Raw genomic sequence first — 15,147 nt, 5'->3', positions numbered from 1 at the left:
CGTACGTTTGTTTTCGCAGAAATCCTTCCGGCGGCTCGGGCCTTAGTGAAACAGGATCTTTGGACCGGGCGAAGGCCGCGCTAGAGCGCAGGAAAAAGGCCGAGGACGGCGCCGGCAACCCGATCCTCTGCAGGGTCGAGGTCACCAGGCCGAACCCGGATTCCCTCATCGACGAGCTAATCAAAGCAACGAATCTAGAGCAGGCGGTCCTCGAAAGCTCCGAGAGTGAGTGTCCGCTTCATCCAGTATATTTATATAAAATAAAGAATAACGAGGATAGGAATATACATACATTGGAGAATAGAGACTTGCTTTAATCGTAGAACATCAATTAAAATCCTCTTGTTTGTTGCAGCGACCGGACTCCAGCTATTCATCGCGAAAGATGGAACGACGGCACTGGGCAGTCACGAGGTGAAAAGCCAGATGCCCGCTGGTGTGTTCAAGCAGGTGGTCATGGAGGAGAACAACAGGTAACACGAAGCTAACACGACGAGGAGGCAGTATGCAAGACAGGCCAGCGCCACGTTCTCGTTGGCCCTGGTGCCAGAGCTCGTCTACGAGGCCTGCGAGCCCCGGTAGTTGCCGAGGACAACGATGCTGGACGAGGGAATCGTCGAGACGGAGGAAGACACCGACCGGAACGCGAATGCATCCCGAGCTTTTATCGCCCTGAAACATTGTTTTACTTCTCCGCGTTTTCCGTTCGCGTAGCCCTGTCCCTCGGCCTTCGTTTCCGGTCGCCTAGCGTTCGTCCTCATCAAACTCTCATCGTCGTCGGTTACGCTCAAATTTTTCTGTCCTCGCCTTTTTTTACCGTCTCGGAGCTCAATCTCGGTCAAGCTTCGATCAACAGAGACTCGATGATCCGAACGAACGCAGACTACCGGAAGTAGAGAGTTAACACTTTAACTATCGGAAGACTCTTCAGCAACTGTGGCTGAAGAATGGTTCGGAAGTCTGTAATTTCGACTGTTTGATTGTGCACAAGTCTGCTGGTATAAGAATGGAATTGCTGTATTTGTTAATGGGCGTTCGATTATTTGGTTTGTAAGAAGGGCGATGGTAGAGGGACCGGTAGGTAGAGTGTTAATGACCGATCAGATCGGGATTTGCATTTTGTAATAAGTGCCGACACGCCCCGAATTGCGCAGAGATTGGAGGTATGCCAGGATTGTAGAAAGTAACTATCGAATGTAGATGCAAATGTCTAGAAATTTCATTTGCATAACAAAATGATCATTTCCTCAAACGATACAAGCGCTGTTTCTAAAGTACATCTAAGGGCTCAAATGTCTTGGCCTCCGTCGAAACAATGTTATTACGTTTTGTAAATTTTATGAACAAAGCGACGGAAATCATAGTAAGTTGCAACAGTAGCTAAACAGGTTCAATCTCCTTCATTATACTGTCTTCGTATCACTGCGCATTTCTCAGCGGAGGCACACCGATTTTTCCAACGAAGCGCCGGTCGATCCAGTTTAGAGGTATCTCGTACCGAGCCTTGTATAGAGTTATATCGAGAGTGAGGGAAACAAATCGATTTCCGGTGCGGACTAGGTTTACAATGTAAATGTTTAAACAAACGTCGAGCTGTGCGCGCGCCCGTCCGCCCGGCCGCCGATGCTTCTCCTTTCTGCTTGTGTTCACGGTTCCTTTGTCGTCCGCGGAACGAATAGCCACTGACAGAGACGAGACACAGTGGGCTTTGATGATAAAAAAAACCGAAGAGATTTCTGATAATTAACGAAGATTCCTGCTGATTTAACGGAGATTTCGGCGTCTCGCGCGCGAGGTCTCAAGGCCGCCACGTACAAAAACGAAGAAGAAACGGAAAAGCAAATCAATCGAAGAGCAAAATGATTTTTTTCTTTGGTCGCGCTTGCTATCGTTCATGGTACAATTTTTAATATATACCTACATATGTATATACGTAATACGTACACGTGTATGTTAATTAATTAATTATATCGGTTCTTCTATTCGCTCGCGAGGCCCGTGGACGTCGCGCCACCCACGTATTTATTTTTATTCTCGGATTCGCTCCACTTTATAGTATTTCCGTGTAATATATATACATAACTGATATATATATATATACATATATATATAGTATATACATATATACATATATTTTGGCGGGGCCCGGGCGGGGCCCAGTGTTTTTCCTTTGGTAATTTTTTGCAAACGTTCAAGCCCGCTCCGTCGTTTCCGTTTAACGATCGTTTTGTAAGCGAGAACATAATGAAAGATTACCGAGACTCTGAGGAGACTGCGAGATAACTATATTGCTAATTGTACCTCCCGACACCTCCGGGAACGAGCTACGATTCCATTCGGTAGACACTTCGAGTCGGTGGAACGAGATTCACCAACAAACAGTGCCACATTATTTAATTCTTGAGGCTGGACGTTTTCCGTGATATTACTATCTAATTATTATATTCTCTCTTCTTTCTTTCTTTCTCTCTCTCTCTCTCTCTCTCTCTCTCTCTCTCTCTCTCACGTACACTCACTCTTTTTCTCTCTATCTTTCTCGCACCTGCGCCAGGGCTTGAAAACTATTATAACAGTGGCTTCGGTTCTTGAAGCGATTACAAAAAACCTTTGCAATTGTTATCTGTTGCCGGCCACTTTCTATACATTTATTCATGCTTATTATGATTCACACAAATTAAAGTTACAGTACACTGCACAGTAATCAACGATTCCGCAACTTTTTCCTGCTACGTCGATTTAATAATTCACAAACACGTTACGTTGTTTCTAATGATAAACTTCGAGATCAAAGACAGGTATAAGTCACACCTTATGAACTTCTCTAGTAGAAGAAAAAGTTTTGGTAGCTGTGAAAAAGATCTTCTAGCAAAAAGTTAATGAGTCTTTTTCATCAAAGATTAATTCAGTTTGTAAATCAGATTCGTTTTTATAAAATAATATGGAACAGATAATACTTATTTGAAGCAAAGGTTTTTCGTAAACTCACCTAAGTAGACCCATTGTATAACAGTTTTCAACAGTTATTTTCGGAGCCGTGTGAAGCCCTAGCCAGAGTACCTTCTTCGCTCGTCACCCAAGAGAAAAAAAGGGACTATAGCTCTCGCCTTCGGTTTTTCGTTCCGGTGCGATTGGCGACTGCATTAGCGATTCGTTGTATATATAGCCGGTAGTAATTGTTGCGTAGGTAAAAACGGCTGGTGTTGTGTGTATAGCGCGTGCGGAAGAGACGCAGCGAGTCAAGATGAGGCGCGTAAAGATGTGTGCGACTTGCGAACTTGTGAACGAACGACCGCTTCGGTAAGCTTCGACCGCCTGTCAAAAAACGGTACACTGAAAGACCCGATTGACAGAGAACTCGGGGGGGATATGAAGCGGTCGCTTGATCTCGATCAAACTGTAATATATCAAGGACTCTGTGACCATAAGAGAAAAAGCAGATTCTCGTCGCCGATGCTGCATCTCTTCTCATCGCTGCGGTGTTTCCCCCGAGGACTCTCCGAGAACCTGCTCCGAGAGTAAACACGAGAGAAGCGACAGAAGGAGCGAGAGGTTCGGGGAAACCATTCTGTATATATAGGTGTGTCTGAGATTACGAGAAGAGCAGCGAGCACTTCCAGAGAACGGTGAACGAAGAATCAAAGACAAAATGAAACATGAGCGACAAACTCTGTCCTTGGATCCTCTCGCATGGATCAGCCCCCCCTAAATCCTGAACCCTGGTTCCGCGTAGATCGGTGGTCTTCGAACTTCGACGACTCGAAACATTGACCCCTTAAGGGCCAAATTAGGCATAAGATTCGGTACTTGTTACTACCAGAAACTACTAGACACAAAGTCACAGTTTTGTTTTCGATATGCCAATCTTATAAAAAAGTGAACAAATGAAGCGAAAGGTAGCGAAACGTTTTCAAACGAAGTAGACTATACTTTTATTTTCTATTACTACAATGCACAATGGCTAACAGTTGGTGTCGATTCTTTCTTATCTCGATTCTCAAACCTCGTCATCTGTAGAACAATCGCTAAAACATCATCGGGTAGGTATCTAGCTGTCTAGATGTCTAGCTCATCTTTCTTTGAAAATTCTGTGGGATTTTGTTCGCGACCCGCGGAACTATTAAAAAATCCAGAATTGCGCGGAAAGTTTGAAGACCACTGGCGTAGATTAACGTTTAACAAAAGAAAACCACAAAAAAAGAAGAACAAAAGGAGAGAAGTGTGGCAAGCTAGTAATCGTGTGCACAAACTGCTTTCGCTCCGACAGTCAATCTAGCTACCCATCCCCTCGTTTCCGGTTTCGTTCTGAGAGGACCTGGCGCAGTCCTACGAATCGTGATCATCGATCATAGGATCGCGTCTACGGTTCGGACAGGCAACAGTGTTCATTTCCATGTAAACTAACGCTGCAACGGCTGTTTCCTTGGTTTTCTTGGTTCCTTGAATTCTTCCCCTTGCACTGATTCCCATCAGAGGATCGTATCCCTCCTTTTCGCAGCATTGTCCTGCCTTGGTAACTGTGTCGCTTGAACCAGCCTTAATAAAATCACCAATCATTGTGCTGAATCTGAAAAAAAGAATCGTCTCTTAAAAATTCTATTACACGGCTTCAGTGTCGTTTATAATATCAGAAAATTGATAGTAATTTTGGAAAAACTGCAGTTAGTACCAAACGCGGTAAAAACAGGAAATTCTTCTTTTTAACATCATAAACGGATGAATTGATTAACTTCCGTATCGATTAAATTTAATAGCAGTCTTCGCTATCTAGAATTTTTTTATTTCGAACAAGAAAAGTACGTTCTGTAGGTTTTATGTCTGTCACGTGGTACTAAGGCAGTTACCGAGACAAGACAGTATTAGCGCCGCCTAAACAGTGACTGAGTTCCTTCGAAGTTTGACGAGTCTCTGGCAAGGTTGAATTTTCAAACCAGTACTCGGGATGCTGGCAGGTTAAGGTCGCCTCACGAATTCTAGAGATCAGGACCCGTTTTGGTGGAGGCTCGATGGTGGGGATCGACGCCTATGAACGACCTCGAGCGGTCAACATGCTTTGCCCCGAATACAAGCCAAATAGAATCCTTGGACAATTTTCATCCGCGGTCTTGTCGGATGCGTGAGAAACTCTTTGAAGATAGTGTCAAGTCGTTACAGTCGTCTAACCAGTTGTTTAACCGAGCCAGAGCCTCGAAATTCTTCGTTCTACCCTGCAGTTCGTCCTTCGTCCTACTTTTTTATTTCTTTCTATTACAAGTACAGTATTCTTTTACGCTTGTCACCAATCTCGGCTGCTCGCGCGGGTCTCGATGATCAAGAGGACTCGGAGGACCCTGTAGAGATCATCCTGGAGCTGCCGAGCAACGCGCTCTATTTTTTCAGAGCTTGAGAGCTAGATTTTTATTTGAACAACGCGCGTCGGTCAGCTCCTGGTCCTCGTTTCGTTGAAATTGTTCCGAGGAAAGGATGGTCGCGGACCGCGTGGTCGCACCCTTCCATTGCAGAGCCTCGGTCGGGCTAATTTTTGTAGAGACTAGTGATCTGTCCAGTTGTTCCTTGAACGGCCCGATAACGATATTGGAAGTTCCCACGCCGCTCCGCGTGTCGCGTTAGGCTCCAAATTAAAGCAGCCGAAACACGTGCGAGTTAGCAGGGTTTTTTCCCCATTCTTTTCTTATGAAAGAAGAACCATTTCTTTTCTTCCCGTCCCACCTCGCACCAATCTTTTACTATCTCAACCCCCAAGCTCCCGTACCGTTCTCATCCAGCGGATATTAACGTTGTGATATTTTACAATATTGTAACGACTACTCGTTATCGTCTCTGTGTATTATGAATTGTATTATAAACGATTCAGTCTTATTTTCGAACTGGCTTCTAGGCGGCCGACGAGCGGGGTCGCGGCTCCCCGTACGCGGCCCGTAAGGTCCGTGTTTTCGGTCTTTTTTTCTGATTTATTGATTGTTGACGGTTTGTCTGATCCTTACTTTGTGAGATGGACGCGAAACTACCATGTGCTGATAATAACACTTGGAAAATCAGAGCACGCAGTCTACTTTATTCGCACACCACTCGTCCCCATTTCTTCTTTCCCGAATGGTCCTTCGATGACAACAGTTTCATCAACACCTCTGCGAGCACTTTTCACCTGCGATTTTCATGGCAAATGTTATAAAGCCTTCACCGGTATTTTAATACGATTAGCATTTTAAATATTCAAATATATCGATCGATTACCTTCGTTCCGATGCAAATCGAAGTCGTGTCGTGTATCGGCGGAACGCGAATATTACGCGGAATGAAAAAATTTGATAATACGAAATTACAGATTCAACGAGTTATGAGCTTTAATTTATGTGTAGTTTTTTGAGAGTAATTTAGTAGTTTTTAAAAGTAATTAAAAGTTGTTCTCGAAAAAAATTCTAATGTATCATTTTCAGTGATAAATACATACTCGGCTAAAAAAGCCGACTGATCGATGCCGGAGGTGACAAGAATGTTAATCTTTAGAAATTGCCTGTAAGGAAAATGTTATCATACAGCTGCATTTAGCGCAATTATTTACGAACATTGTGATCGAAACACGTTGCGATCAACTCACGTCAGGAATGCATTTCTTAGATTCGGTTCAAGAGGGTGTGATTTTTTTATGAGTTTGAAGTTTTTGGTTCTCCAACTAATCTAGTATGTATTCCATGGTTTCAGGCACGTGTCCCGGAATATCTGACGTCAAACAGGCCTTTAAAAACGTGGAGCGCTTTTTCGCGCGTGATCCAACCACACTGGGGAATATTCTGTGACAGATGTCCGTGGACCATACCCAAGGATACCAGCATCGACACGGAACGTTTTTAGTGTGTCAATAATTTATGTACAGCTTCGGCCGAACCTGTTCACGCTCTTTATTTACGTAATTCCGTAACTACTTTAATTATTCGCGGTCGCTTCTAGCCTTGTTAAATCATCGATCCAGCGCGTGGTAGCCGACGAGGAACAGATAGATCAGTGAAGATAACGGGCGTTGCGTGAATGTTATCAAACCAAGTTTGGTAAGATCTCCCGGGCCACCAAGGTCTCGAGGGGAAGTACCCGCGATCGATTACAAGGCTCGTTAACCTTTTAACTGTCCGTTTCGTCAACGGAGGATTCCATCGGGCGACAAGAGCCTCGTCGTGGATCGATTTACCGTGTTCCCTGCTAGACGAGGTGAGCTCGATATAGATCTCTACAGGTGCGTGATCGATCGTGTTTATCTCCGGGCATTCTGTGAAAACACAGCGGAGATTGATCGGCAATGCTGCACGGTGGCCTCGAGATTTCGTCGAGATTCCTCCGCAGGAGATAAGTAAAAGTAAAACGTTTAATTGAATAATTAACCGTTCAACGACCGTAGAAACGGACAGCTCACGCGCCGAACCGTGTCTTCGGAACTTTCCGTTTAAGAGGCGGTCATCGAACGTGCAAAGGAGTACAATACAGCGTTAGAAAATCAAGGGAACAACTTGCAGAACATTCGTTGACGTTTTTCCGAGGTATTTGATCAACGAGTTCATTCGTTTATGCGCAAAAAATAATTAACTTTGTTGTCAGATTTTAGGGGCTTCCACCGAGCGGAACCTGTCGATCGACATTGACACAGTTCAACCGCGATTACGCCTGCAACGTGAACTCGGTGAGTACCCGCCGACACGCGACAAACGTGTTTCTGATTCATCGGTGGATGTGTCGCTCGGAAAAATCGATCTCCGAGAACCAGGAAGAGGAAATCGTTTACTTTCTCTGCCGTGGACAAATCCACGGCTGTCCGACTTAACATCCGTCCGTACGTACGTGCCGATACCGATCCGCTCGCACGTTCCACGATGAGTGTTATGCGAGCGCTTTCACGGCTGCAAATCGCGGCGCTCCGTTACGTCCGAACGAGAACAAACGCGGAGACTCGTAACCGATGTAATAGAGAGGATCGCTGTTACGCCCACGAGGCCCTCTCTCTTTTTCTATGTTTCAATCGTTCGCTCTCTCCCTCTTCTCCTTTTTCGACGGTGGTACTCTTCCTTTCGAACGTTCCATCCGTGGCCATTTTCACTGTTACGGTTTGCCGGCCAGGTGATGATCAATTCCGATAATCCGTTAGCTAACACTTTCCCTGTAAATTGTATCATAGGTGACGGAACATCGGCCAGTGTTTGCTATACTAAATTCTAATGGCCGCGACAGACTTCGCACTCTGCAGTGACTCACGAGCCTCTTGGTTTTCCTCCGCACCACGCAATCTTTCCAGAAACAAATAGAAATAAATAACTCAACAGGTTCACGTGTGTAGCTTATCTGGTCGATCGCGTGCACCATTATTTTTTCGCACACCTTGCTACGTTCTCCGGGGCCGGACGATCGTTTTATCAGGTCCGCCATTTTTCTAGATATATCACAATTTCTTTAGAGATTTTTCGGTAATTTTTTACAAGCCCTAAGATCTTTTTATAGAACTTCGATTCTAATCGTCACGGTTTTATCATTTTTCCAGAGGCTTCACATTTTTCCCATACGTTCTACGACAATCCAGAAAAAAAAAAAATTAAAACAGTCGCGGCAGTCGGTCAGTCGCTTTTTGCCGAAACGCGATTTCGAACCTGTCGCTGTAAAAAGCGGCAGTTAAACTTCACGAACGCCGTTGCCCCGACTAGTAACACGTGACGCAACACGTTCTGAAAAACTAACGAGTCTCTTCCCAGATAACTATGGGACGACATACGTCTCCCGACATAATGTTCGAAGACACGGCAAAACGATTCTCACTGCGACAGACCGCAGTTAACACCTGCAATAAAAGCGAAAGCAACCGCGCGACCGATTTTGCTCCCTCCAAGGGAAGGCTAATTGCAATCTACGGTAGCTTATACTGTTTTCTAGGATTGTGTTAAGCCACGGCCGTCGCCGTTCCTCGTCGCTCTAGAAAGACCCGCACAACTTTCGCGAGAGTAATATCTTTATCGTTCGGTGTGCCCGTTCGGCTTTCGAAACCGCCTCTACCGTCGTCGTATACAAATTATTAACATTTGCCCATAAATCCCGGCGACCCCTGACATCATCCTATCAATTTAGATTCCGAGAGTCTATGCGGCCAACGGTAAAACCAATTTTAATGACAGATTTACATGCGTTCGAACGGGAGTTCATCTGACCCGCTCTTAGAGAAACCAGACGGTTCGAATCGTACGTGGAAATTTCACAAATATTGGTTTATGGGGAGGAGTTGATTAACCAAGTTCGCAGTGGATCCGTACAGCTTACACGGAAATCGTATCCTTGAGGTTCCAACCGTGTTTTAAGCTGCATTCAACCACGGTAAACGAGAAAACTATTCGAAATATCCTGACACATACTACGAAACAACCTGAAACGATCACACGAGAGTGTCACCAATACTTCGGCTACGATTCAACGACGACGCAAGGATATAAGAAGGGTCATTTATTCTTCGCTTCCGATAAAGATCAAGAAACATAGAATCCCCACTGACTTGCGCCACCAAAGGGTCTACGTGGTGTTTTATAAACTTCCTCCCCTGTCGCATATTCGACAGCGGAAAGATAGGTACATGTTCCTCGGATGCAAGACATATCACTTTAAAAGTTTCAGCAAGGAGCGCCGCGCGTTCTCCCAGAAGAAAAATTGCAAACTCTGGCATAGCTCTACCGTTCTAATAGACAATTCCCTCTCGAGACGGACGGCGCGCGTGCCGCGGTCTCTTTGACGTCAGTCAGGCCGTGTCAAGGGTGCTTTTGCGAATCGCTTATGCTAATCTACTCCCTCATGAATATTCCAGATCGTTGGACGGTCGCCGGGCAGTTTGGCGAGCGATTTTCGTCGGCGGAATACCTTGGCGGACCGGTCGCCCCGGCGAACAATGTCGATTTTAAACGCGTTTGCGAAAGCGGTCGTTAAGAGTGACACGAAAAAGTCTCGGATTGCGTCGTCCTTGATCTTCCGCGGTGTCATGATCTTGCCGTTGCTTCTGACATGCGGCTGGAGGAGACGATTGCCATTGCGTAAGAGACGCATGATCGATACTCGCGATCGCATGAACGAAATTGCGGTTGCACAACCGATGCGGCAGCATCGACACGCGGGAAACGGCCGTCAGGAAGGATCAAGGAAGGATCGGGGATCATCCAAGAAGTTCCCTGGATCCGTCGACGTGCAGATATTTGCCACGACGTGAAAAAAGTTCGGACATAAAACGCGTTGCACGCGTAGGCAATCCCGCGGCCGAAGTCCGGGGGTCTAAACTAATGCCTCGCCGTACGTTGTCGTATAAAATTATACCGTCTCGATATGCATACTCATGCGGAACAATTTCAAAGCGATTCTGTGTGCGTAGCTCGTTTTTCCACACCAAGATGAACGTCATCTGCTTATGTTCCATGCTCGTCGATGCTGTATATTTATCTATTATGATCACGCTAAGAAAATTTAATTAGCTATTAACTTATATAATTGACGATAGATTGAGATAGAACAGATGTAAGATCTGTTACAAGATAACCGGTACACAAGTCATTTGTACTTACAAAACGGAATAACTTTACCAAAATTGCGTTGAACGATCTACATATATCTTTTTAGGGATGCAAGGGGATTAGTTTACTAGATAATTTCTAATGTTAAAAGAATTAGAAGACGATGTTTTTTTCATCTAGGTCTGTAGCAAACATTTAAAAAATGCATTCTGTAATCTCGATAACTTGTATGCATACTAAAACTTTCATTAAAGTGAAATGAGTTTTTTAAGTTTCTGCTATATATTCGCAAATAGACGGTGAAGATTTTCTTTAGCTACTGTTGATTTAACTTTGTCGCATTCTAAGAATCCTATTGGCGTTCAGTTTGTCCGAATATACCACACTAAGAATGTATTACAGAGCCTAGTTAAAACTTAATGCAACACCAATGGGAGGTTCCAATGCAAATCTTTGTTTAAATGCCAAAGCAAAGCCTCGGACGACGATGGAAGATATATGGGATGCATTACTAAGGATTAGATTAGATATTTAACCTGGGGTGGCCGCTACGTTCCGAAGGTGAACCAGTCTAGAAAAAATAAGCCAAGGTGCATCAACCCCTAAAATTCGTACCAATAAACCCGCCTAGCAACGTCGTTCTTCTTACGGCTCCTTCTCCGCAGCGTCACACGAGCATTGGCGAATAATTTACCGCCTCCGCCTTTCTTGACAACGAACTCGTTTCAGAAACGCAAAACCTGGGCGACGCGACGCTTTTTTTCAAAAGCGTGTTTTCTGGACGATTAACGTCACGCAGACAAAGCAGTTCAATATTATCAGTCGCGCGACCTTGTCCGTGTCCTTCCCGCGCACAGATTATTCCAACAGTGAATTCTCGGGAAGATGTAACGCGAGATAGCCGGGTCTCTTAGATCCACGCGGAGAGACGGTGTTTAGAATTTCGTCTGCCGAGGATCTCGTAACTTAGCGAGCAACGGTCATGCAATGGACCCCGGCAATGGGCATAGGGGAAAGCGAGAAAAAAGACGAAACGGTGAAAACTTCTTGCGTAAGGGGTACGGGATCGCCCGGGAAAAGAGTAATTTGCGAATTGTTAATTATTGAGAGCGAGAAATTAGCAGGATGTGAGAGGTACCCCGAACGGTGGAATTGGGGGTTGAAATGAATAAAATTGAATATTAAAAATATCAAATATATATCTGATTTTTAAATCAATGTCCAAGTTACACTAATAAAACCAGATGGACGGCTTTTGGTGTGACCTCCGTTTCATAGATGTCAAGGTTATGTAGCCTTGAGATTATTTTGTACATGAAATCATTAAATCAAGCACGTAGAGTATTTCTGTACCGGTTATAACAGTTTTACAAATGATCTATAAATAGAACTAGAACAAAATTTCACGGGATCTCGAACAGTTTAGTGTTACAACAAGGATTAATTTTCTCAACTGTTCGAAAGCATCAAGAGTCGAATAGAAACTAGTTTCCTCCTCTAATAATTCTTTACACAACCCTCAAGTACTATTGAAACTTGCGTAACCGCGCACGTCCGTGGACGCAAATAATGCGGAGATCCAAGTTCAATTGAATAAAAGCATAAAAAACGTTCTCCTGTTTATAATTTTTAGCGCACAACAGCTGGTTGCGTAATTAGAGTAGGAGTCTCCTGCAGCAAACAACAGTAATTAAGGGTTGACGGTTAATCCGAAAAAGCCGCGATAGAATAAAAATCGTGAAACCGACGGCACAGTTAGCGCGCTAAAGATTCGTCCACGGCGGCATCGATGATAAATCAACGGAGTTATGCAATTGGCGGGTGTTTTAGGTAAATTTAGCAACTCGCAACACGGCTCTAAACGTTCTTTTACGCGTGTGCAAAACGCCACGACGCTTTCACGGTTTCCGCGAAACGATAAATCAAAAATTCCCGGCAAAAAGGACGCGCGGCAAAGCTGCCGGGAATTTTCGTCTCGCGGTTCGACCGACGGTGATCTGTTCAAGGCGCATGCCTTCTCTTCTGTGTTCGCTAGGAAATGTGGTCCATAGAAAGTTCACGCGTCCATAGCGCCGTATCTGCGAGCGGATCGTTGCGACCATTACGCGATTGCACCGAAAACCATTTCGCACCTTCTTCCTCAACCTTGTAGACCACGTTGGAGCGTGAAATTCTTTCGCTGTTTCTACTGGTTTGCATTCGACACGAACAATTTGTCACCGGCGACCTTTCGAGGCGCGACACCTTCGCTCTGTTCCTCTGATACCAGCGGCCACCATCCGCTGTAACACGACGGTGGAAGTCGTCACGTCCAAAAACGATTAAAAAGACCGAACTCGTTGCCCTCTGTTTCAGCGCGCAGGTCGCGCAGATCAAATTCTAGAGGTCGAAAGATCCTTCACCGTTCAAACATTAGAGCCTCAATGTTTCCCGCGAGACATTATTCCTTAATCGCGTTTTTTATGGAAAGCAGTCTCACCGCCGCCGTTGAATCAGAACAATTAGTTTGCGCGGAATCGAGTGACGTCCGCTGCTCGATTAATTTGCATTTTCTTCGCGAGGCGCTCTACAAATAATTGCTCAGACTTCGTGTGTAACAAAACTTTTAATAGAATCGAGAGAATGAGCTGTGAAACGTTTTGTACATTCAGACTATAGTTCAGACTGCATGTTGCAGAAATGTAGCACTTTAAAAGCATTTATCAGATCGTTCGTTTTAAAGACCATTTTGACGGAAGTTTCGGTTCATTGGAACGTGTGTTGCCGAACAGGTTGTCAATTACGATTATCATTCTATTAGCTACCTGGGTAGATCGGTTATTTTGTCTATGACAAACATGTTTATTGCGGTGGCCGGTGATTCTTGCGTCACTTTTGCTTCTCGGTTCTATTACGCGTAATCGTTACCGGGAGTCCAGTAGCCCGCGAAAGTGCCATGAAAAATTACCTTTTTCCTTTCATTGCACTAGGGTAGACTCTATGTGGCAACGTATTAATTATTAATAAACGGTGTGCTCCGATGATATTACTTTTACAAGTCACTGTATGCCGTGGAAGAAAACTGATCTTCGGATACATCGCAAACCACCGCGGGCAAGGTTTAACCTATTGTCGCAATGTCACGATCGCGTATTACACTTTGCGTCAACAGCGTTACGCGATTTTCCACGCCGGGTTTTGTTTCGCGTTGGTTCGCTCTCGAAATTCGAACGGATTGCATGGGATTTGCATCTTCGCGTTCGCGTCACGCGATCCGTTCGCCGTCTAGGAAATAATTTCATTACGGTAAATTTGCATGAAATCAAACCTGTGATTTTCCCGGACAGTTTCCTAGAAACATCACGAGTTTATACACTACAGTCAAAGTATACTCCTCAAGAGACACATTAATTGCAACGAGTGCAAAGAGATCAATAAATTACATATCGATGCTACCGGTAATTTTCTAATGTTTCTTATAAAATCGACGATCGGCAGTTCTGGATTTTTCAAAATTATAGCAAATGTTTAAAGGACCGTTATTATGCTACCCTTTGACAGGCTTTTAAAAATAACCTCAACTCATTGCAATTATTACTTCTGGACATTCTCCAGATTTTGCAACTTTTTGTTTAGTTTACGCAACCATGTTACAGCAAACATTTCTAGAGATGGATAAAAGTCCTGTGTCATTCATATGTGGCTACCGTAGTGCTTGAGGTATTAATAGCGGATTCGATTGTAAAATAATGAGTCACAGTCATCTTATTGTCGTCTAATCGTTCCTTATTATACCAGAAGATCTCTGTGCTATTTTTCGCTGCAGCACGTTTCATTAGCAATTCATTTCGATAACAGAAAGGTTACGATTAAAAAGAAAAGTGGAGAACATCCTGCGAAGAGTGGTTAATCGACTGTCCGAAGCACGCGAACAAAAAATAGTTGTATCAAAGTTTCACAGCCTTTCGGGGGAATTCTAGTTACGGACTGATGAAAATCTGGTTTCCTTGGAGAACCTTTCACCTCTGTTGATCACCTTTGAGAAGTCGGATACCGATCTAACGATGATTTGGTCCATCGAACCGGAGATTAATTCCTGTTATAATTCTTTTATTAATTTCTAGCACCGAAGCATTTAAAAATACATTTTCTACAAGTTTATATATAGGTGTATATACAATTTTATGTGTACAATTTACCTGTATCATCGTTACAGTTACCCGATCATCGCGATCAAAGTTCGCGAAGCTTCTCTCGGTTACTAAAATTCGCTCGCGTTCGCTCGTATAATAGCGAACTCGATCCCATCCCTAATCGCAAACCCGGCAATCGCGTATTCGTATCTCCCAGGTGCTTACTCTCGTTCGTCCTTGTTCAATCGTTCGTCTCCTCCGCCTCGCTTCGAAAACTTTCACCTGTGCGCACGCCTGTGTCGCGCTCACGCGAGGCTCGTGCCCGCGCGTTTTAACGCCTCTTATTCGCGTCGGGTAATCTCGCCTTTTTCTCGCGCGCCTAGAGAGCCCGGCGCAATTAGCATTCTTATTTTATCGGCGGGATATTAGGTAGGGTGCCGCGGTGTTCTCGGTGCAACGCCTCTGTCCGACTTCATGAAATTTCGCCGACACGTAATCGCTGCACGTAATACGCGCGCACC

The 15,147-nt window shown here is 44.5% G+C and overlaps 1 protein-coding gene across 5 annotated transcripts in view; it reads left to right on the top strand.

Moving 5' to 3' along the window:
- LOC144474146 (early estrogen-induced gene 1 protein) overlaps positions 1-6,040 on the top strand; it is a 71,896-nt gene extending 65,856 nt beyond the window's left edge. For all 5 annotated transcript variants that reach the window (XM_078188730.1, XM_078188726.1, XM_078188731.1 and 2 more), the window contains 2 exons: positions 20-225; positions 356-6,040. In XM_078188730.1, the coding sequence (XP_078044856.1) occupies positions 20-225; positions 356-477 (328 nt within the window). In that variant the 3' untranslated portion in view covers positions 478-6,040. The remainder of the gene's footprint in view (positions 1-19; positions 226-355) is intronic.
- Positions 6,041-15,147: the final 9,107 nt, after the last annotated feature.

Source organism: Augochlora pura, chromosome 8 (assembly GCF_028453695.1).
Source record: "Augochlora pura isolate Apur16 chromosome 8, APUR_v2.2.1, whole genome shotgun sequence".
In the NCBI taxonomy this organism is placed as follows: Eukaryota; Metazoa; Arthropoda; class Insecta; order Hymenoptera; family Halictidae; genus Augochlora; species Augochlora pura.
The sequence above is the reverse complement of the archived record's forward strand: the minus strand, read 5'-3'. Positions and strand labels throughout refer to the sequence as shown.